The sequence below is a fragment of the Periophthalmus magnuspinnatus genome, chromosome 5, assembly GCF_009829125.3.
Source record: "Periophthalmus magnuspinnatus isolate fPerMag1 chromosome 5, fPerMag1.2.pri, whole genome shotgun sequence".
Lineage (NCBI taxonomy): Eukaryota > Metazoa > Chordata > Actinopteri > Gobiiformes > Gobiidae > Periophthalmus > Periophthalmus magnuspinnatus.
The window spans coordinates 5,226,900-5,249,805 of NC_047130.1; the positions used below are offsets into that span (position 1 = coordinate 5,226,900).

General features: G+C 37.2%; 1 protein-coding gene across 2 annotated transcripts in view; it reads right to left on the reverse strand.

Annotated features, from left to right (window-relative positions):
* The window catches only part of si:dkey-49n23.1 (semaphorin-3D), a 102,532-nt gene that overhangs the window by 17,810 nt on the left and 61,816 nt on the right, over window positions 1-22,906 (reverse strand). Inside the window, exons 3-11 of one of the 2 annotated variants that reach the window (XM_033966678.2) lie at window positions 10,952-11,106; window positions 10,803-10,865; window positions 10,353-10,472; window positions 9,190-9,280; window positions 5,417-5,545; window positions 3,554-3,696; window positions 2,038-2,152; window positions 1,063-1,132; window positions 195-339 (exon numbers count right to left, since the gene is read on the reverse strand). In XM_033966678.2, coding sequence (XP_033822569.1) covers window positions 195-339; window positions 1,063-1,132; window positions 2,038-2,152; window positions 3,554-3,696; window positions 5,417-5,545; window positions 9,190-9,280; window positions 10,353-10,472; window positions 10,803-10,865; window positions 10,952-11,106 — 1,031 coding nt within the window. The remainder of the gene's footprint in view (window positions 1-194; window positions 340-1,062; window positions 1,133-2,037; window positions 2,153-3,553; window positions 3,697-5,416; window positions 5,546-9,189; window positions 9,281-10,352; window positions 10,473-10,802; window positions 10,866-10,951; window positions 11,107-22,906) is intronic. The other variant, XM_033966680.2, reaches the window with a different exon arrangement.

Below are 22,906 nucleotides of genomic sequence, written 5' to 3' on the forward strand. Positions count from 1 at the left end.
CACATGAGTGCCTAGTTTCGATATTCGTTTTAGTAACAATTAGTATCTCATTATCAATACTTACAATACGACCCTACTGTGTGCTGAGTCTGTAAATCAATATTTAATGCAATTACTTTTTACTATAATCTACTATCTGCTATATAATATTACAGTCACTATATAAGGATTTGTATTTTCATAGAGTTACTCACAGTGCCTGGTCTGGGATAGGGTATGCGGCCCTTATACTCCACCCAGCGATAATCAGGGCCCTCCTTGTGAGCAAATGGTCCGTTAAAGGCAGCGCGGATGGATGCCATGGAGTAAACACACACTGCTGATCCCTGGAAGATCGAGCTGTGGGACCAAGACAAGAGATTTAAAGTTAGACTACGTAACTTTCCTGCTGGAGGTCACCTGCTTTTTGGTTTGAGATGTTATTGCTTCTCTTAGGATGTTTAAACAATACAGCACTACTGTGAGCAGGCTCTCTTCTCCCCAAATCTGACCTGTAACTTGACCAGCATAGTGGCACCTGCTTGTTTCTAGTGATTGAACTGTCTAACCCTTCTGGAACAGCCATAAGATTTCCATGGAAACTAGCAGGGGGCAGACCCTTCAGAGAGAAGTTACATAGTGCAACTTTAATGATGATAAATTTTAAGAAAATATAAACTACTAAGTAACGGAGCTACTTTTGCTTGGTTTTATTACAGTGGAATGGCTTTTGGAATGTCACCCTAGGCTTTTGAGGGAGGGGTCTAACTTTGACCCCAACACTCCCACATTTGACCTATGCTAAAGCTTCCTGTATGGTATGCAATAAGTCATTGAGATTTAAAATTAAAAACAGTTTCTTATGTTAATAGGTTTAGACATTAGTGAATGAATTCATGCACTGTACCTCCTTTACCTTTTAACACATTCAAACATAAAAAGCTTTTTTTAACATATAAATTTTTTTTTTAGTAAAACATTATATTTAAAAATAGAAAAACATATTTATCTTTATTGCTGAAAATCTGAAAGAGATTCCCTTTAGAACATCAATTTAACAAATTAATTAATAAAACATCATACCTGGACGTGCTGAAGACGCCATAGATGGTGGGGTTCTGGGGGTCTTTTGTCTCCAAAACAAATATATCCTCTATAAAATAAAATAATAACACATTAAATTCACTTATGCTTATGTCATGTTTTGAACAATAGCTGTAGTTTTGGGTAATCCGATATATTCACATTACTAGTACTAAAAATCCAGTCATGAGCACAGTACATGTATACAGAGTATTTTTTCAGGTGTAATGGGTGTGGAAGACATGGGAGGACAGTAAAGGAAGGATAGGAGGAGATGATTTCAGCTCAATGAAAAGACTTTTATTTTGAAAGTCAAAGGTTGCACAAATGAAGGAAGGGTGGACAAAATCTAGGCTGTTCCCAGAGTTCTTGCATAACACAATGGTTATCAAACTTAGTATTATCTTAGAAAATATTTGCCTCTTCAAGTCCTATTTAAACAAACTAAACAAAATTACCCAAAATCAGAACAAAACTACATCTGGGATATCCACAGGTTTGAGCCAATGAGGCATAATCAAACTAGAGAAATCATCACCATGGTAACCTATAGTAATCAAAATCCACTTCCAGCTACCCTAATCAGTTTCTGAATGTAATATTCTACTCAAGAATGCTTCCTGAAGATGTGAGACAGGCCTCTATTTTGACAATGTTTAAATTCAGGTTCAAAACAGTTTATCTGTGCATATGACAGAAAGGTTTTTATAAAGGGGTTTTATTCTGCACTTTTTTCCTTTAATGTTAATTTGATGATGATTATTTGTTATTATTGATGTTTTGATTTGTTGTATTGTGATTTTAATGACTTTCTTATTCTGTAAAGCACTTTGAATTACTTTGTGTATGGATTGTGCTATACAAATAAACTTGCCTTGCCTTGTTGTACCTGAACCCCACTTTGAAAACTACTGGTGTAATATAAAAAAGCAAGTACAGAGGAGATAGACAGGAGGTAGGAGCATGGAGTATTACCCAGTTCATCAAACTGTGTGTCCACTCCAGAGGGTCCTGGGATAGAGCAGACCAGCCGTGCTTTTAGGAAAGTGGTCCAGCGGTTTATCAGGCTCCTCTTACCACCAACATCATTCTGGAAAAAAGATAGAAATACATGTACACAGATGGATATTTGTAAATTTTGTATTCTTTTACATATTGTTAGCATAAAGTTATATTTCTACAAAAATGAACTGCGTGACAGTGACAGTGGTTTGTGTGTGTGTATCTTTTTGTTATTTTTTTGGTCTTTAAAAATGATTCTGAATGGCTAAGGACAGAGCCAAAGATACCTACAGATGCAGCAAGGTCTGAAAATTAGAATTAGACAGAAGGCTAAATTTGACCAAAAAGAAAAACACCTACTTGTAGTTATGCTATGAGGCCAGCGAATTACAAATCTAAGTTGGTATATTTTATATTTTACTGAGTGACTATTTGCTTTTACATTTTCCCATTTCTTTCCGTTTTTGGCACGTCTCAACTCTTTTACACTCAAAGATTACACTTGTCGGACTTTTCTATTTGCTGCTATTACTTTTCACATATGTCACTCTGTGGTTTTGAACTATTAATAGAAATAGATTTTTTTATCTTCGATTGTAAAATTCTTATGAATACCTCACATGGGACTGCAGTATATACAAATAATTACATGATGGAGCCAAAGTATCTCTTACTTACACTTCTACATAACGGCATTTCCGCACTTCTATAGCTTCACTGTAACCAATATTAATACTTCATAACACTTTAACTCTTTCACTTCATTTTTCCCCATTTAACCTTTGAGCTGTGGCTACCTTAACACTTCAGATTTTAATACAGTTTTTTGCCCCAGTCACAGCTTACACTGGTTTATGAGCGAACATTGCCAAACTAGGCAAGTGAGAAAGTCAATCTACAGCTTTATTTGAATATCAAATGTGTTCTCCCCGTGTTGATGTAAGACAATGGACTTGAGCTCTGAAGACCAAGGTTGGAATCCAGCTTGAGAATGTTTAAACAAGAGGGAAATGTGAGAAAATGTTAATGTCTGTCTAAGAAAAGTGTATGAAGAGTGTGGTGAGGGGGTTTTACAGCCTTAAAATAAATATAATAATTGTAAAAAATATATCTTTCTACTTTGTGGATTTTTGGAACGTAACCCCCACAATAAACGAGGGAACACTGTATGAGACAGTATTTAGGATATGGACAGTCTTTAGGACATGGGACAGTTGTGTAAAAGCCCAGTTTGATGGACAGCTGCTGTGGAAAGCTCCAGATCAGTGGAAGACTTGTGGGTGTCAAGTCCAGCAGCATAATCTGCTAAACAACTCCATTTTCATTTCCTCTGTCTCAATTCTTGCGCATGTTGATAATTTCCCCCTTTGCAAATTAATTCACTCCCAAAGATTCTGGGACATACCTTGAGCTAAATTTACCTTGCAAAAACAGTTTAATATTATTATTTATGAAGACCATTTTTGACTCATATATTTTGTAACTGTACCTTGCAAACCCGAGCGACACGACTGTAGACCTTCTTGTCCCACTGTCCCGCCTCAACAGCCCTCTCTTTGAAGAAGAAGTACACTTTATCATCATCCGAACTGTGAGTGTCCGGGATGGAGAAGGAGTCCACAAACTCAGGCTCTGGCAACACAGGCATACATTTAACATTAAGTCAAATGTCAAAGCAAAATTTAGTGAATTTATAAGGACATGTACTACAGAGGACATAAGCAACTCTGAGTTATTACAGGAAAACAGTGCATAAAAGGAACCTACATTTGCTATTGTGGATGTTTTACTTGATTTCCAATCACCTTGTACTACTAAAGACTAATGCTGTCTTCAAACTCAAAGTTAATACTAAAGAAAAGAAGTTTAACACTCTATACTGACTTGCAGTACCATGAAATATAATGTCATTTGCAACACAAATAATGGTAGTTTCTATAATATGACACATTATGTGGTCTTTTACCAGACACAGATTTAAGCCAGCCAAACATTATAGGAAACTGTTAAACTATTAAATGTGTGACAACAAACACACACCACAGACAAGAGAATTGTATGAGATTTAAAGTTTTGCAGCGAAGAGACCACACGCCACAAGCTAAAAAATGTCAGCTATCAAAACTATAGTGTCAGCTGTTTCCTGCCTACAGTAAAACGACTCCAAAATGTTACAAATATCATAGAATTGCACTTCTACTGTAAATGAAAGTCAAAACTGTGTTATTATTATTTATGAAATGTGGTGCAATAGTTCAGATAAATGCTTTAATGCACAGAAGGCTGGTGATAAACTACACAGGATGTAGAATTGCATTTACTATAGAGACGTGAGTCATAAAGTCGCCTAATTTTTTTCACTATTTCTTCACTTTGTGTCTTGCGGCTCTATGTCCATCACTCCTGCCCCTGATGCTCTGTTTTATTGGCTGGTGCAGTAGTGGAGATACTTTACGGTCATGATGTGACCATAGACTGTATGAAGATGTGGACTAAGGGAGTGTGACGTCACCAACAGCGTTCAACTCCAGTCAAATGAAGCTCATTGAGGCTAGCAGTTACAGGGGCATATTGCATATTAAAAATTCCGACCGCAAGCAGCATAGTAACCAGAGCCAATCCGGAGTATTTCTGTCAATCAAACCTGTTGTGAACATTAACAGGAGTGACCTCTGGGAAAGAAGGCATTTGGCTTGTCTGTTAATGTTCATATCTTGATTTATGAACACAATAGCGTAATAATAATACCAGGATCATGTATAGTGCGTTAATATGAACATTTTAAGACCAATACGATGAGCCTAACAACAGCAGTTACAGAAAGAGGGGTGACAGTTTCTCAGGGTAAAATGAATTAGAGCCAGAGTTGAGGGAGTCGGAAGTGATCACTTCCTATTTGGAACATACCAGGTAGCAGGTTAGCTATGTCCATTTCTATATACAATCTATGGATGTGACAGAGCAGCTCAGATTCACTGACACTGCACACATGTGGAGCGCAAAGGATTAAAAATCACATACAATAATCGGGTCACGACTCTCTGAAGTTGAGGAGAAGCAAATCGGGGCCTAAATTAAAATTATCCTGTAGAGTGTGGCGGGTTTAAGTATAACTATTCAGAAAAATATTTTGTCCTAGATAATGTGATTGTATTTACTACCTACAAATGAGTATCTTCTTTTCGATACTACTTTTAGTATTGGTTACTATCTGGGGTTAAATTTTTTGACAACCCTATCAAAGAAAGTTAAACAAAATCAGTTTTATATTGCCACAGGTTCAGAACCACGACACAAAATCAATTACCATAGTATCTCATGTCTTTTGTTTTATATGTTTGGTTCTTCTTACCATTGAGCCAGTTGTGGTCGTAGGCCTCTGTGCGTATGTAATGCTGACTGCTGCCTTTAAGTGAAGTGCGGAAAATGGCAGCATTTGCTCCCATGAAATCCACTGAGGTACCTGCATACAGCTCCCCATCTGCAGAAACAATACAAATATGCATGAATCAAATGTCTTACACTGGGAATTCTGAAATACTGTACTACTAGTTTCCAAAGTGTCCATAATGTAAATCTAGAAATCCCCACAGAAAAAGGCTATTATAATCATTGTGAGAAGATATACACTGCCCGCTCCTCCTCCACCTGTAATGAGTCTCAATGCAACACTTAACATTCTAACACTTTAAGTTGTTTGACTGCACTTTGAAAGCAATAAAATAAATTATTCTGACAAGTATCAACCCCACCCAACAATAAGTTGGTGTAATGTACATTTTTATTGTTAAATTCTCCATGTTGGAGCTATATTAATACTTTGCTATAACACATACGGCCCATGTTTCAAAATGTGCAAACTTAAAGGAACTGTATATAAGAAATTTCTTCTTCTATTCTTAGTTACAAAAACATTGGACATGATGGTCAAGTTGTTTATTTTATCATTTGATGTTTTGGTTATCAATATGATTATCCAATCAGAAAGCAGAATGAGCCTCACGAGTCTCTCATTTGGGTTATCCGTTTGCATGCTAACATTCAGTTAGTTTAAACTTAAAAGGACTTTCTGTGATCTGAATTCTCACTACCTAAACACCAGTGCCTGCATTTATCAGTGCTAGTGCATCCTTTGCAGCTCAGTGAGTGAATTCTTGAGGTTCTGAGTTTTCACATGAGACATTGTCTGTCCATATACTGAGAATGAGAATAATGTGTGCCCTCTATATGCAGGGTAAGGCACAGGCTATCCAGGTACAGTTGAGATTATACTACCTTTTTCAAAACTGTAAGAATGCAGTCTACATAGCATTCCTTTAACTTACTGATCTCTTTGTCAGGATTTGTGTGTGTGTGTGTGTTCCGTGCTGTTTTCCCCCCTCCCTTCTGTGTTTGAGCATGGATTTGGGCGGAGACTCTGGCACTACCTCCACACACCTGCATCTGATCAAGCAATTAAGCCTTCACCTGTGAGTACAAAAGGACTGAGAATCCAACACTCAGGGCCAGATGGTCTTGCCATTTTCTGGGATTTCCACTAGTCTTCCTTCATGCCATGCTCTGGTTTATTTGTTCGTGTATCCACCGTGATCCCGTTCCCTGGAATGACTAATACGCCTCCCTCTCCGACCCAGCTCTCCACGACTGGTATGAACATCTCAGCCTCAGATCAAGCTCACCTCGACCGGAGTGAACACCCAGCCCCTGACCCTACGACCCACAACTTGCTCCAAGACTACTGCATACGACACTGCTCCCAATTGTCTGCTCTGTCTATCTTCATTCACATTCCTGTATCTGCAAATAAACTTTGCTCAAACTGTTTCCCGAGTCTGAATCTTTGGTCACCCAGTCTTTACGACACTCTTACAGTACTTAAGATCTTAAAAACTACCTAACTAATTACAGAAGCATTAACATTAAGTATTATTCATGGTATGCATTCTTGTTGTTGCTCTATATTATTAAAACAAGTAATAGCCACAGCACTCTGTTTTACAACCTCCTACAGTTACACAATGAATCAGAAATTTGGAACATTAACTCTAGTAACAGCATTAAGTATAGGGTATAAGGCGGCCATGTTGCTTTGATTTAAGAGTTTTATATGAACCACAAGGGGCACATAAAGCATAATTAAAGTGATTAGAGTTGGGTAATATGCTGGGAAAGTGCATAGACTAGAGTTGAGAAAGACCTATGGAACTGGAGCATTTCCTTCAGTTTTGCTTGTTCCTGACACAATAAACCAGAAAATGAATCACTCTTACAGAATAGTTCATTTGAAAGTACATTATGATATATGATGGATATTACAGATTGACACACATGACATGTTGGAATTTGCAAGTACCAAGGACACCTCCAGACAGGTCAATTTTGACATTTATTTATGGATAGCTCTATGTATCACCTGCTTCATTAGAGGTAATAAAACACCCTACGATGGAAGCTGCATAAGACATTCAGAGTCTCCTGCCTCTTAAAAATTCTTCAGCTTCTTTAATTATCAATTATCATTATCATTTTGCTCTCAAGATGATTATACATACTTACTGTAAGTTTTTCCCTTTTTCTCCAGGCCAAAACAACTATTTCCACATCAAAACAAACCAGAGGTACAGTGATAATTTTACTAGATATCCTATGTAATTAAGGTAGACTTTAACCCTGTAGGAATATTTGGCCTCTACATTTGAGCCATCCTTCAATGCCGCTGGCGTATCTCCTCAGGAGGAGTGAGCACCCATGATCATATTGCTAGGTTTGATCAGGACTGCTTCAGCTGGTGGTGATATACCCATTGTGCATGTTTTGGGTTGATGGGGGGAAATCGGAGGGCCTGAGCCGTAATGGGGGTTAAGAAAAGATTTAAGGAAAGTCTTCTATAATACTGCCAAATGAAAGTACAGCTAAAGCAGATTTTTTTTGGTACAAGCATTTAGTTACTTCACTTGTTACAGCAGCATTTCTTCAAAATAATTCAAGCTGTTTTGATTTCAACTTGATATTGCATGTAGTGCGTAGGTTTCACCAAAGCTGTATCTAAACAAAGTGGAGTAGAGCTGTTAAAACTTCTGTTTACATGAGGTCTGGGTGTCATTTAAACAAAAGTGGCCACAACAGAACAGAAGAAGAAAACATGTAGTATAAGTTATGGTATGTTTGTGTGTAATGTTATTATGGGGGGAGAGAAGACAGCTTAATTGGTTTGGTGCTGCTGTGTTTTTTCCTATGTTAGTCATCCACTTCAACTAGTCCAATGATATTTACTGTTGAGCCGACCCTGTGTAAAACCACTGTCTACTCATAGGTCAGAACTATACATCTTCTTTACTATCAGAAAAGGGAATGAACTAGACATTATAAGTACAACATTAAAGTACCAACAATGTAAGTACATATTTTAAAGTAAAATGAGTGGATTAGTAGCTATGCTGTAGTTGCTAAAGCAGTAGTAGTAGTTGTGGTCCTAAGTTACCATGTAGCTAATTGACCCCAGGAGATTTACAGTTTTTAATATATTTATATTTTGAACAGTCAGTGGAAAAACATAATGGGAAACCTACTTCCTAAACTACCATAGTAATAACCGATTTCATAGTAATAGTCATTTAGCAGTAGCAGCAGTTGCATGGGCTGTATTGTAAAAGTCATAATCCATTACCGAATTTACTGATTCCAGAGTGAGAGTGACACAGTGGGTTTTATATTTGCCCACTGGCCAGATAGTTGCTGATTTAAACCTCATCTGCACTGGTGTCTGGCGTCTGCTAACTTTCTACAATTTGAATACACCATTTGTAGAAAGTTAACAAGCTCATCTTATACACATCTATAGAAATTATGTGGTATGTGAACTTTTATGATCTAGTTTAGTCTGTAATGTTTTATGGGGCCATTGCTGACGTCACTGTATGAAATAACTCCACTGGACCACACACACACACTTCAGTATAACGCTCTGATCTTAAGACAGTAGCTGCATTGTACAGTGTTGCACATTAATGTCACTGGAATATGAATGCGCCCATTACAACATGACAGGAAAGAGATTTGGGGAGTCTCGTCTTTGGCCTTTTCTGTTTAATGAGGTGTTATTTATGAGGTTTATTTGGGACCTACCAGTTAGACGCGCTGCAAACGGCTCCTTAGGGCTAAAGGGACACTTTCCTTGGCCCGACTCCTCTGAATGGGACAGCATGAACAAGGCCTGCTGGAGATAGAAGATATTTGAAAATGCTATACACACTATTATAAGCTATTAAAGTGATAAATAAATATGAGTTCAAACGGGTGAAAAGGAAACATTTAGCATTGTCAAGGGAGTTATAAATATATCTAAGTTCAGCCAAGTGTTCAGTAAGGTCAGGTTATGCAGTATAGTGACCAAAAATGGAGAGAGAGAAATGGCACATGCAAAAGTCAGAGTTTGGTTTGGTTCAGTGATATATATTTTAGTTTTCACCAACATTTTAGCAGAAGAACAACAGACTAAATAAAAGGTAAATATTTATTAACAGATGAGGACATAATCTATAACTAATAAATAAACTTGGAACGATCCATTCTGGATTTTTTGAGCCGATACGAATATCCAGTATTTGGTCTGCTGCTGTGGCCGATAATGATATATGTTGATATCAAAATTTAGCTTTTAAAAGCACACAAATTTCACTTAAGTTGAAGTAAGGATCAAATTATCATTTCACTTTTATAAATTTTACAACAAACTGTTTTTTGTGGGATGGTTGTGTAAACATACAGCAATATAACACCCTTCTAATTCCATTTTTCCTCATGAGGAACAAAAATAAAGACATTTGGTAGGGTGTAGGACAGTAGAGACAAGATCCAAGCTTCTCACTTAAGGAGTTATTGAAACTGCAAAAAAAATCATGAAATTCTTGCAGGCTGTCATAGAAGGTCAAGAAGCAAAGAAAATATATTTAAACGGAATAAAAAATAAGATTTGACTGAAAGTAAATACCACATTTGCATGAGAAGTAGACTTACTTTACTAAATGTTGACCAAAACTAACCAGATTTTTATCAAATAATTAAAACAATATAATAAAACAAATATGTTTTGGCTTAGGACTGCCAAGTATGGTTCAGCGATGTATAGTCCATTAAGGCTGTACCTTCAGACTGGACTATCCTTCCAGTCTGAAGGTCTGAACTAATTGTAGTTTTTCAGTGTTTCCTTCTATATACATGTTTCCATTATATTATCCATTAGGGTGTAATAGCCAGTACATAAAGAGGTATAGTGAAAATATTGTTACCTCATTATTGTGTCCCAGGTGGAGGTAGTTGCACTTGGGATGGTAGGCCCCAGTCCCACACGCGTAAATGTGGGTTTTATTGTAAGGCTGCAGCAAACGCACAAAGTTGGCACACTCCGTCTGACAAAAGACATATACACAAAATAAATGAAATAAAAACATTAACCAAAATATTTTTGAATGTGGTGCAGTGGGTTAAGCTATCATCCATCAAACATAGGATCAAATATTCAAATCTTCCCAAGTGCATATGTTTGCATCCCTGGGCTAGACATCTTGAGTAGAGGGTGAATGAAAATAACAGTGTCAAAAATAATGTTGGAGAATAAACATTTGTATTATAATTGTATTATGGTATTATTAACATATACAGGCTAACTGATGACTATGATAACATAACATGTGGCTATCTTGAGCAAGTTTATTCCCATTATGTTTATAGAGTTTTACCTCCAGGCTCTTCCCTGCTTGTCTACAATGTTCAACATGCTCCTTCGCTGCTGGCCAGTAAATCTGAAAAATCGATGAATAAGCAAGCTAACTTAAAATAATGTTTTTTAGTTTTTATTAATTAAATATCTTATGTTGAGTTGACATACAGTGCGTGTGGGCAGGTCCAGGCTGTCCGGTCTCAGGAGGTAAATGTAGTCTTTTCCTCCGACAAGCAGCCAGCCCTGGTCCTCATCCAGCAGCAGGGCCTGGTAACCCCCACTGACCCCTCCCTCCCAGAACACCGCTGACCCGTTTCTCAGCTCTGAAACACACAAAGGGGGAAAAAATTATAATGTGTGATAGCACATTGTAAAGATATCCTCTACTGCAGACAGCCTCATGTGTCAAGTTGATAGTTTTCACTGACATGTTTTTTTTGTTTTAGTTTTTTTTGCCAGTGACAACTATTATGTATACAGGTCAATTCATATAAAAAGTATAAGAGTATAAGTTTAATCTCTTATCTGTATATGGAGATTGTCTGACATATAATCATCAATCACAATATCATAATTCACAGTAATATATATATATGACAATGTTTGAAAATAGCATTATTATTATTATTATTTTTTTTAAACACAAGGAAAGGCTGTTGACGCCATTGACGTCATAGAGTTCCAAACCAGGACGGCAACAGGACCAATTCTGACTATCTCTACTACTACAATACACTGGGAAAAAAACAAGACTAAATCTAATTCCTAAACCTAAAGTGAAACCAAAACAAAACCAGGACTAGACTAGGACTATATCCAACTGGGACTTGCACTTGGACCTTGGTGTTTCAAAAATTCTATGTGCGGCCCTGAAAGCTAAACGGTGATGTTAAGATCATGACAACACAAAACATGAGCCAGTGTAGCTTAGAGCCCATAGCTCTGACTGGGCCATAGTTTAACACTGGTTCAGCCTCACACTGGCTTTAGTCTCTGGGGATGTGGAGCTAAAGCAGGCAGAAAACGAGGAGAACAAACAGAACAAATTAACCCTGATCCCAGCTCGGAGCCCCTTTGCTACACTAACCATGTTTATTCTGTGTCAGACTGGCCTCCCAGTGAGTAGAGAGAGAGAGAGAGAGAGGGACAACATGGTGATCCAGATACAGGGTGGATAAGGCTATATGGAGTAAATGTAATTCCATACATCCAATTATTAAAGTTGCACTATGTGACTCTTTGTATCCATGGATATGCTACTGCTTTGCCTCTAATGTTGCACAGTATGGCTTTAAATGTGCATTTTGTTGTTCAGAGCACACCTTTAACTCTAGTATGGTAAGAATTCTAAATAAAATCAGACTAGAATGTTCTCCATATCGTCATTGAATAGTAATCATGACTAATCTATACTAAGCACAATAAAGTAGGCTTTGTAGGTAAGTAAACAACTGTCATAGGTGGCAAGATGAATGAGTGGCTTACAACAAGATGATCCAGGGTTCAATCCCTAAGCCAGGAGGGACCTTTATGTGTGTAAGACCAATTTGTCTATAGGGGTAGACAAACAAGTACACATTTCTTTAGAATAAATCCTTGTAATATGCACAACTGTTGAAGAAATGGGCCTTCATGTTATAGTAAAAGAAAATTAGAAAATGTCAACTGGGCAAATTTGAATTTGAGAGATTTGATTTTTTTCCTTTACTACTATGCCTTCATGTTATGTTATACTGATACACTGCCATCATGACCTCCAAATCTACTTATTCTATTACTTTTTACTAGAGCAACTACTGTTACTAGCAATAGTACTTCTCAATCATCACTATCACTAATAGTACAACAATGCATTACTTTACAGAATGCACAAGAAGTACCATTTCTTTTTCATTTTTGGTAACCATTTCTAATAACCATACCTTAATTACAAACCAGGGTTTGTAATTACATAATTAATACCCTTACTCTGACTCCTAACTATAACCCCCACCATATTGTCCTCTATATTTGACATTTTTAAAGAAAGCACAAAACAATGTTATTTCAAGTCATTTAGTTCCAGTTACTTTTACACAAGCTGTTGACCACTGTCTATGGCCTCCAGTTTTAAGCCTTACCTTGGGAACAAAATGACAAATTAACCTTGAAATTCTTGACTTTTTCTTTGTCACACCCTGCCCTCTGCACATCACTCAGAAGAGTGCAGCAAATTAACCATGAAGTTCCTTAAGACCTCCATGCTTTTACAACAGGCTACTAGTATCCATAATACCAACTTACAATGGAGTCTTTGAATGCACCATGCCACATTAGCTGCACATCAGCACCACAAAAACACAATTAAAAATAAATTAATCAGTTCTTTGACAATTACAATTCTATCACCAGGCTTGAACACACCGCGGCCAACTCCCTGACAAGCAAAGCAGGACAGAGGAAGCAATGGGTGAAGGAGCGTTTTTGTTTAGTGGATTTAATGATGCCTTAAAAATGTCACCACTCCTATAAAAAGCACATAAATCACAATGATATACTATGGAAAAGATCTTATTAGTGCAAATATGCTAAGGGATCATCTATACAAAATAATAAGCATATTAGCTTAAACCTGGCAGTTAATTTGTCATTTCTTAAAATGGATGACATTTATTGGAGTAAAGAAACCTCTTCCCAAGGTCTTAAAGAGCATCATGTATGAATGAAATGAAAAGACAAACATTGGTTAGATTTGATACAAGACTGATTCAAAACTAAAAAAACTCAAAGTTTTAACTCAGAAGCTATCGGGTGTTTTTCCATAATGAAACAATAGATTTTTTCACAACTATACATAGTTAGGATGCATCCAGAACATGTATAACCATAGTGCACACTTTCGGGATGACAAAAAATAAATAAATACTTGAGTGAATAGACTTCTGGGATGGTGGATCTATAAATCAATGGTATGAACTACAATAAGATCTAACAATACAAGGTTATGTACCAAAAAGTAAAGACAAGACTGATTTAGTCACAGTAGAGAAATTGATCCAAATGACCCATGATATGATCTTTGCACAAAAAATAATACACAAATTGTACCCAATTTAACAACTTTCAATATAAAATTATAGAACCCAAGAAGGAAAGAATGTCCTTTTAAACATATATCACAAATCTAATCGCAATTCCAATACTTGTCCAAAATCTCATTGACCACCAATCCATGGACTACAAAAATAATGTTAAAACTCCTTGTCTTGCTTGTATGGAATCCAGAATGTATTTTAGTCCTCATGTGTGGTCAGTGTCAGGGGTCAATCTTAGCCACGCGTTCATTATTTCATCAAACCAACTCTTCTGTAGCCCTGGGCAAAATTCAGCTAACTGCCCCAATGTTGCGTTTCCTCCCGTCACGCTCTGTCGCTGAGGTTAATTGCTTCTGATTGGTCAATGTTGATCTGGATTATGCCTGATTGGTCACTGGCACAAGGTCACAACCTTTGCAGCGCTCTGATTTGGAGGAGTGTGTGTCTGAATATGAGGATGTTTGTGTTTGGACTGGGAGGTCCATGGAGTGAAACCAAGTGATGAAGTCCTAGAAGAAAGTCTAACTTTTATAGGCGGATTTGGAATTGGTAGCAGCAGTGATGAGAAACAGCTGGGCAGAAGGTTAAAATAATTGTTAACGTTAACTGGCAAGCCAAACAAGTCAAAATGTTGTTGTATTATTAACACTAACACAAAAATTCTGCTATGGTCACACTTGACTAATTTTTTCCCTTGGCAATCCTTTAGGTGCTATATTTGTGTCAAAAGTGAGCTGTCCCATTCTTGTCCCTGAATGTCTTCTCTACACTATACTACTATTGTGAGTCAGAGCCACTGACCCACGGGTTAGTGGTGCGATTCGAGATCCACAGATGTTGTTGTGTCCTTGGGCAAGACACTTATCCCCAATTTCCGCGTACACTGGTGTTTGAATGCGTGTGAATGTGTAAGTGGTTCCACAATATAAAGCGCTATATAAAAATGTGACCAAGTGTGAACAACTTTTAAAGGTGCAATGTGTAACTTTTCTTGTGTGGGGGTGTGCTACCTGCCTGTTTTCATGTAGACTTTATTTGCCTCAAAAGTCATCAAATTTATCTAGCTTGCAATTGCAATTGCTTTTCAATTACAGGTGTTTTATTGAAGGAAAAAAAATACAAAAACAACTTTTAAAACACATTATTTCTGGAAGCAGGCTCGCCATGCCACAGATCAGACCTAGAACTGATGGTGTCACCTGTTTGTCTCAGTGAAGTTTAATGTCATACTTCCAAGCAAAGCAATAACATCTCCATGGAGATGTCTGTGTAACCCCTCAGTCGTCCCGGTCTGATTCATAGTAAAAGCCATATTCATACAAGCATGGGTGTATAAGTATGTTAAATTATGTTATGTTATGTTAAGTATGAATGGATGTATGAATATGTTTAAGTATGTCTCAGGCACAGTGCACACTTAGTGCAGCTCAATAGACCTAGCTTACATACAGAAACTGAAAATAATAGCTGTTTATAGTTTCAGTGTAGTTAGCTTCTTCCTTCAGATAGCTATAAGGCAGTGGCCTCCAGTAATCTGACCAAGAAGTGGCTTGGATGAGCAGCGAAACGTCTTCACTCCTACAACTTTTTGCCTAGTTGACAGATTTTACTTTTGGCTTTTACTATCTCCATGGAGACAAAAACAGTTATATAGTGCTCCTTTATGTGCACAGTTTCTACTTATTTTTAGTAAAATGTGCATTTAACCTGTTTTCAACAAAATGTCAATGCATGGCTCCCTCATATTAATTGTTCACAGGCATTTAATGTATGAACACGTGGTGTTTAGCAGAATAGAAATATTTCACTGTCCCATTCAATGTCACCTGTTTTCTTTGATTCACAATGGGGTTTCGTCCAAAAAGTACAATCTGGGAATTGACAAAACCTTTTCAACTGTTCAATTATTTGTTTTGACCACGATTGCACTATGTCTTCAAAGACAGTATTTGCTGACTTCTCTGTTTAACTAGATTATTAGAAAAAACAAACAATGTAATTCCGTTACAATAAACCACATTTCCAGCATTAACCCATTTTGTGCAATTGTGTGGTGAGGTGTGTCAGCCAAAGGTTGACTACAGCGAGCACTTTGGGTAATAGCACGCATATGGTATTTGGCTTTGAAGGAGAACAAAAACTGGTCCTAGCACCTGTTCCACATAAGTATTCATGAACACTAACCAAGAACAAAATGGAGGAACATGGAAAGCGTGAAATATATTCTGCCAGACACGAATAAAACACCTCCACTTTATTATGTGAAGGGACTGATTGTTACGGTCTTAAAAACGTGAAAAACAGAACTAGTCCATTGTAAATGGTTTGTGGAGGTCCAAACTTATTCTTCACTTAACTAATGGAGGTTTTTAAGTGCTTTTCACAACTTTCAAGGACCAAAGTGGAGCTTGCCATCACGGTATTGGTAACAACAACTAGCATGTTAACTTTCAAAGAGGTTCATTTTGGTCTTCTAAAATTATTCCTGAATAAAGGTTCTTTTAAACAGGCCGACAGTCTGATGTTGATGAATGTATGAAAAAACATATTTCACACTGGTCAGTTTAAAAGAACATTTATTTAAGAATAACATGCTAACTGGGCATTTCCTGATTCTCGGACAAGAAAACGCTTTATAATTAGAGGCAGACATAGCAGATTTATTTTAAACTCAAGCGCTACTACATACTGGGATAAATTTTTCTCAAGTACACGGAAAAAAAATTCTTTGAATGGGAACTTGGTGCAGAGAGGGAAAGTTTGAAGATAAATTGCTTGCATTGATGAATGCTGATTGGCCGTAATCAGGCAGGTGATTAAAAGATGATTTGACCCATTAACATGTTAAAGTTGAGTCTATGGGAAAGTGTTGTGTCAAAGCCTATTCGCACGGTACATGTGAAGTCTTTCAGTTCATTTCCTCTGCTGCATGTATTACACCAGTAGATTCATTTTTCCACATGCTATTAAGTCATGAATTTGGCCCCAAAAACAGAACTATGGGAAAAAGGAGGACAATTTTGGTCCTTAAAGTTAATGAGAGAATGGCACGAATAATGGTGAAGAATAAAGTGTTGGGTGGATTTTAATATAGTGATGACGATAGATGACCTGACTGTATGGTAAAGCATCTGAGTGATACTTCAGACATAGGGTGACCAGATTTTTTTAATTAAAAACTGGGGCACACCGGGGTTGGGTGTGGGAGTAATAATGTGATTTTGTTTAATAGCCTACATCAGGCTTTCTTCACCCTATTTAATTTGGGGCCCAACTTTATAAGTACAAAGTAACCTGGGACTCCATCACATATTAACAGTATTCTATTATATAAGTTATGTGGCTTTCAAGGAGGTGCCCACAGCCCCATGGTTAGGGATCACAGGCTTATATTACTATTGCCATAGGAAGCTGACAGTAAATTCAAAAGGAAGACCGCCTCGTATATAAAAATCACAAATTTGTCAAATGAATTAGTATCACTGGTGCGTACAAAGTAGTTCCAAAAAGCTGATAAAAACAAGCTAACCGTTTAAAGCCAAATCCAAAGCTGTCAAACTCCAAAAGAAAAAAAAAAAATACAATAAATGCCCATAGTTATTAAACTTTCAGAATTGTTCAGTTGGAGTTGTGGCTTTGCACACTAAAAATGTGTGACCACAAAAGAATCTGGAAACATTTGCGTGGTAAGTGAGTCATCAGTGGTTGGATGGGACTTCATTAAAAAGCTTTTGATAAATGAGCCGTGTGGAAGCCTGGATCAGCTTCAGTTATGGTATGGCTTCTCTCCTCGCTGGCTTATTCCCTGACAAAGTGTTAGACCCGTATGTCAAGTGGTACTATATGTTTCCATGATGTCAACTGGGACAAATTACGGAACTTTTATCATCACTTTCATCTGAGTTCTAAGGCAGCGGTGCATGGTTTTACAAAGACACACTTCTAAGCAGTTTACTGTAACCTCTGGCTCCAGTCATTAAGTCTGTTTAGTTTGAGTCTATTTAAACTTTCATTAATGTAGATGTTGAAGTACTGGTTCTCAGTCTAAATGGATGTACTTGAAGTCTATAGTTGTAAAATGTTGAAGCATATAAGGACAAAATTACATATGGATATATGGTATGATGACTTTATGGGAAAATATATATTTTTATGAAGATGAACCCTTCACTTTTTAACTCACTCTAGTGACATTAATCCTTAAATGTTGGTAATCTGCCAACTGTGTAATCTGTGATGCTAGTAGCAGAGGGTATTTACTTTTTGTTCTGTTCTTCACAGCGACTCCTAAAGCTAGATACTCTTGATCAAGACCCTAGCTCTAAGAACTAATGCAACATTCAGACTGGAGAAAATTACAATGACAAAAGGAGTTTGGTTGACATGTAAAGTGAATGTAGATGTAGCATAAGGGTTTCCAGTTCCACTAATGCACTGTGGTCACCATGCTCCTGAAAGGTTGCCCCAGCAGTATGGAGGAATAGGTCAATTAGAGGGAAGAAATTTGCCTATATGGACTTCACCACTGACCCGATGGTTGTGCCCTTGGTGCATACTGTCATTGAGTCCTGACACTTGACACTTTACCCACTTTGCCTCAAGTCTCTCCATACACTGATGGTACTCAATTCATAGAGACCTGCTTATGAGGACAAAAATCAGGTCCCCATGATGTGGAGCCTTAATTATTAGATCAACAATGTGGTCTAAAGTTAAAGCAGACCTTATGCAAAATCGACTTTTCAGAGCTTTTAATCATGATATAGTTGTTTCCCCTTACCATTTATTGGTCATTTATGATTTATTTATTGGTCATTTATTTATAAGTCATTGTAATGTCTCCAAAAAGTATGGAAACCAAACATGTGTATGTGTGTATAGGTGAGTGGCTGCTTGATAAGACGTGCTATGTATGGAGGTAAAAGAGCTGTATGAATGTATTTCCCATTCACCATTTTATTTAAACAAATATCAATTTACTGAATTGTTCTGTGGTTTCCGTTGAAAGCCCTATAGACCCATCAGATATGGGAGAGTGCATTGAGTACATAAGTTATTATTTTTGTGTTTTTGGTTGGTATATTTGGTGTCTTTGGAGACCATTTGAGACGGGAGTGAACAATGTGAAAAAATATGACAAGCAATGGTCCATGCAGCCAGAACAGAAACCCAAAGCAGCAGTGAGTAATAGCCCTACTTATTTTTCTCCCTATTTCCTTCGACCAGGGCCCTCTTCACTCACCCTTGCACTTCTCTTGTGTTCCTATAGCCTATTCAGATGCAACACATTGTACCAGTTAGCACATGCAAACACTTAAGGACTCCAGGGAGCAGAGCATCTTCTAGCAGCCCAAAATGAGAATATGTTTTGGGGGAAGTCCTGACAGAGGGGCCCTAGAGAAGACGCATAGAGCTGTCAGAGTGGATAATGAACAGTAAAGCAGTACAGCACTATGCATTTAGAAAAGTTACCATGGTCATTCAGTGTTACAATTAAAAGTTTACAATGCAACTTTTCTGGTAGAGGGTCCATCACCTGCTTGGCTCCATGGAGATGTTCTCACTTTGCCTAGAATACTCCACAATATGCCATAAAACATCTATCCTGCATTATTTTCAATCATAGGTGTTTTTCTTGTTAAGAAAAACTTATTTGACCTGTAGCTTGACCTGGGGGTGCCCTTTGCTTTATAGAGATTTATTGTTTAATGCCATACTGTGGAACATCCCAGCAAAGCAACATCTCCGTAGAGACAAACAGTTGGCGTAGCCTTCACTAGAAAACTGACCAGTTATATAGAAATGATTTACTGACGGGTCTATAACATTTTAAAAAGCTTACTGGTTTTGAAGGCAGATCCTTTTAAAAGCATACCTTTTAAATTTAAATTTAAATGATAAAATGATGATTGAGGTTAAACAGTATGCCACATCTTTTGGGAATTTTGGTGTATCTTGATTATCCTTTTTAAGATTTATCAAATTGGAGTAGAGATGGGAAATCAAGGCAGATGATGTGACAAATGAACAAATCATAATCATCCAAACAGTCTTGAATTCTTAAGTCTAGCATACCACTGCAAGCCAAAGTAGCATGTAAACACTCATTAAATCTTTGCCACTTTACTACCACCAGTGTAGACATTCTTTTACCAGACTTTTCATACTTGGAAGGAGCAAAACTCTGAATCTAGAATGCCTATCTTACACAGAAGTGTCCTTAAACCTGACCCCAACTACCTAGATACTGCTTACTTTATCAGATTACGTACATTCATCTTTTTGGACATGAAGTCACTGTGTTGTGTTCAAGGAACTGTACATTCTAACCTTAATCTGGAGCAATGACTTCAGTGCATTCAGATTCACTTACAGTACATGTGCTCAAGGCTACCCCTTTGTTTGTCCTGTAAGACGATAGTCCTATAGAGTGACTTGAGTGACTGATGTTGTAGTCTGAAATCTGTTTATTATTGTACTGGTTTCAGGTAGTAGTCCCTCCCTTTGGCTTGACAGGCCATGCAAGGGCAACTCCAGACTATTGTCATTTCCCAATATCCCTTGAGACTGTAAAGATCAAAAGAGGTATAGCTTACAAGACAGCTTACAACAGTGAAATAAATATGACTCAGGGTCTGATGAAATTTAATGTGCTTTCTTATTTCAGTATTCAGTTGAGTTATAGGGCCAATGTAACTAGTTTCTTTATGGCTTGTCTCCACGGAAATGTTTTTGCATTGGCTAGAAAGTACCACAGTATAAAATTGAACTTATATATCCAGCATTTATTCAATAACAGATGTTTTTATTGCCTAGTGAGTGTGCTTGCCACTCCACAGACCTGACCTGTAGCTTGGCCTGGCGGTGTCACCTGTCCCCATGGAGATAGATAAGTTTAAGGCTATACTGTGGACCATTCCAGGGTACATAAAAATATCTCCATGGTGACAAGTAGGCATCAGAACGTCCAGCAAACATTAGTGCACTTTTAAACCAACGCTATAATAGAAACTGATTTGGAAAACCATTTATATTTGAAGGATTATGTGTGCACTTGTTCAAGGTTAAACGTTTTAATGGATAAACTCAAAGTTAGTTAGTTGCACAAGAATTGGGGAGCATTTTTCTCCTGTTTTGACAATAATAAAAGAACTGTAATGCCCCAGCTTGTACTACATCAATTAAAGCATCCCTTTAGCAACTAATCATGATTTTTAGCATGTTTATCCGTCGTGATGCGTTCAAGTACTGTGTAAATAAAGGATGTCTGGTAGAAGCGTGGCTAAGTTGATTTTGCTGGGTCGTCTCATGTTTCAGAGCTGTCTCAAGACTTCCTGCTCTGGGTGGTACAGACATGTTTGTTTTCTATGACGGATCCAGTAGCAGCACAGAGTTGACACAGGACTGGGTCAGGGGCGACAGGCGTTTGGGGTCACACAACTAAAATGTGACAGGTTCGTGAGGTAATGCAAAGAGATGGTGTCATTTATGTTTATGTAGCTTTAAATGCATGGTAATATGTGTAAGAAAATGCTGTGGCAAAATTTGAGCATCATGGTTTAATAGGTCTATAATACAAAATCTGTTTTTGTCCATTAAAGGGGTACTATGTAACTTTTCTGGTGGGGGGTGTGTTTGTTATTGTTTTTCCCGGAATGTTCCTTTATGGCAATGTTTCTTACATTTTTTTTTTTCTTACAGATTGGCTGAGCTGGCCCCAGCAAGGAAAACATTGAAACACTTGAGTAATTTATTCTTGGTTTCTGTTACAAAATATAATTATAATAGCTTATTGTAATCTAGTCAGAACTGATTCAAATTCATGGCACCCTCAAGCGCCATTTTGATGATTGTGAATTAGAGACCTTACTTAATTAGCTCAGCCATTTCAATGTGATTCCCCACAGACACAAAACATGTGTTACTGCAAATGAGCAGACATGATTGCATAACATTTTGGTAACATTGGAAAACATGAGTCTGTCTTAGCTTGAGTCTGTCTTACAGTTAAAAATCCAAGTATTTGAACCCAGCCTAGTCTTTTTGGTGCAGATGTTGGGAACTGAAAACGAATGGAGTACTTCACTTTTTATTTTGGGTACAATTGGTCTCTCAAGAGCTTAATACTCGCTCCACTGATTAAAAGAGGTTTCCAAGGCACTACAGATCAAAATGGAGGACCACACAGATGGTTAAGGATTGGCAAAAAGGCCTCTTCAACTGAATAATTATATTGTGCTGAATGAACACTTTAGAGAATAGGGATAGTGTAGTTTTTCACTGTTACTTCTGTTTCGGACCAGATTAAGTCCTGTTTTAGCCCTGTTTAATTTGCAAAAGACATTTATAATGATAGAAATTATTTAAAAATCTAAACTAATTAGCAATATTTTATTACACTGCAGAGAATTCCACAGGGCATTGTTTTAGCCCCTTAATACTTCCCAGATGTTATTCCTACAACCACAATTACCATTTTACCATAAGTCAAAACAAATAACTTGATTAAAACTGTTTATATGTTTGCATTTGTTTGTTGTTTTTCAGATTTTAATCTAATGTGACTGTCAGTAAAACATCAATCTAATCACTCAAACTCTTGTGTAAAATGAGCCTCTTGTTGCTGATGACTTCTTGGCCAAATTCCAGTGTAAATACTGTGCTATTATGAATACTCTGAAAGAATTCAGTTTATTAACATTGAGTTCTGTGTTTCTGACTGTGCACATCTGTGGACAGCCGATTCAACTCAGTGGAGATAGTTTGGGACCTGCGGTTGTAACCACACACAAACTGTTGCCACACTATGTTGTTTGATAATCTACTGACTTTTGAAATATACAAAGGACTCCATCTGTCTTAGTGGTTTACAAATCAAATGATTGGATTTGGGCTTTGTTCTAGGTAGGCGATGAAGTTAAAAAATTTCATGAGTCACAAAATGTCAACTTTAAATGTATTTTTAAAATTTTTAACTCAAACATATTTTGGCTAATTGAGACCAAGTTTAGACCTGGTTTAGTTCTAATTTGGATCTTGTTCAGTTCCA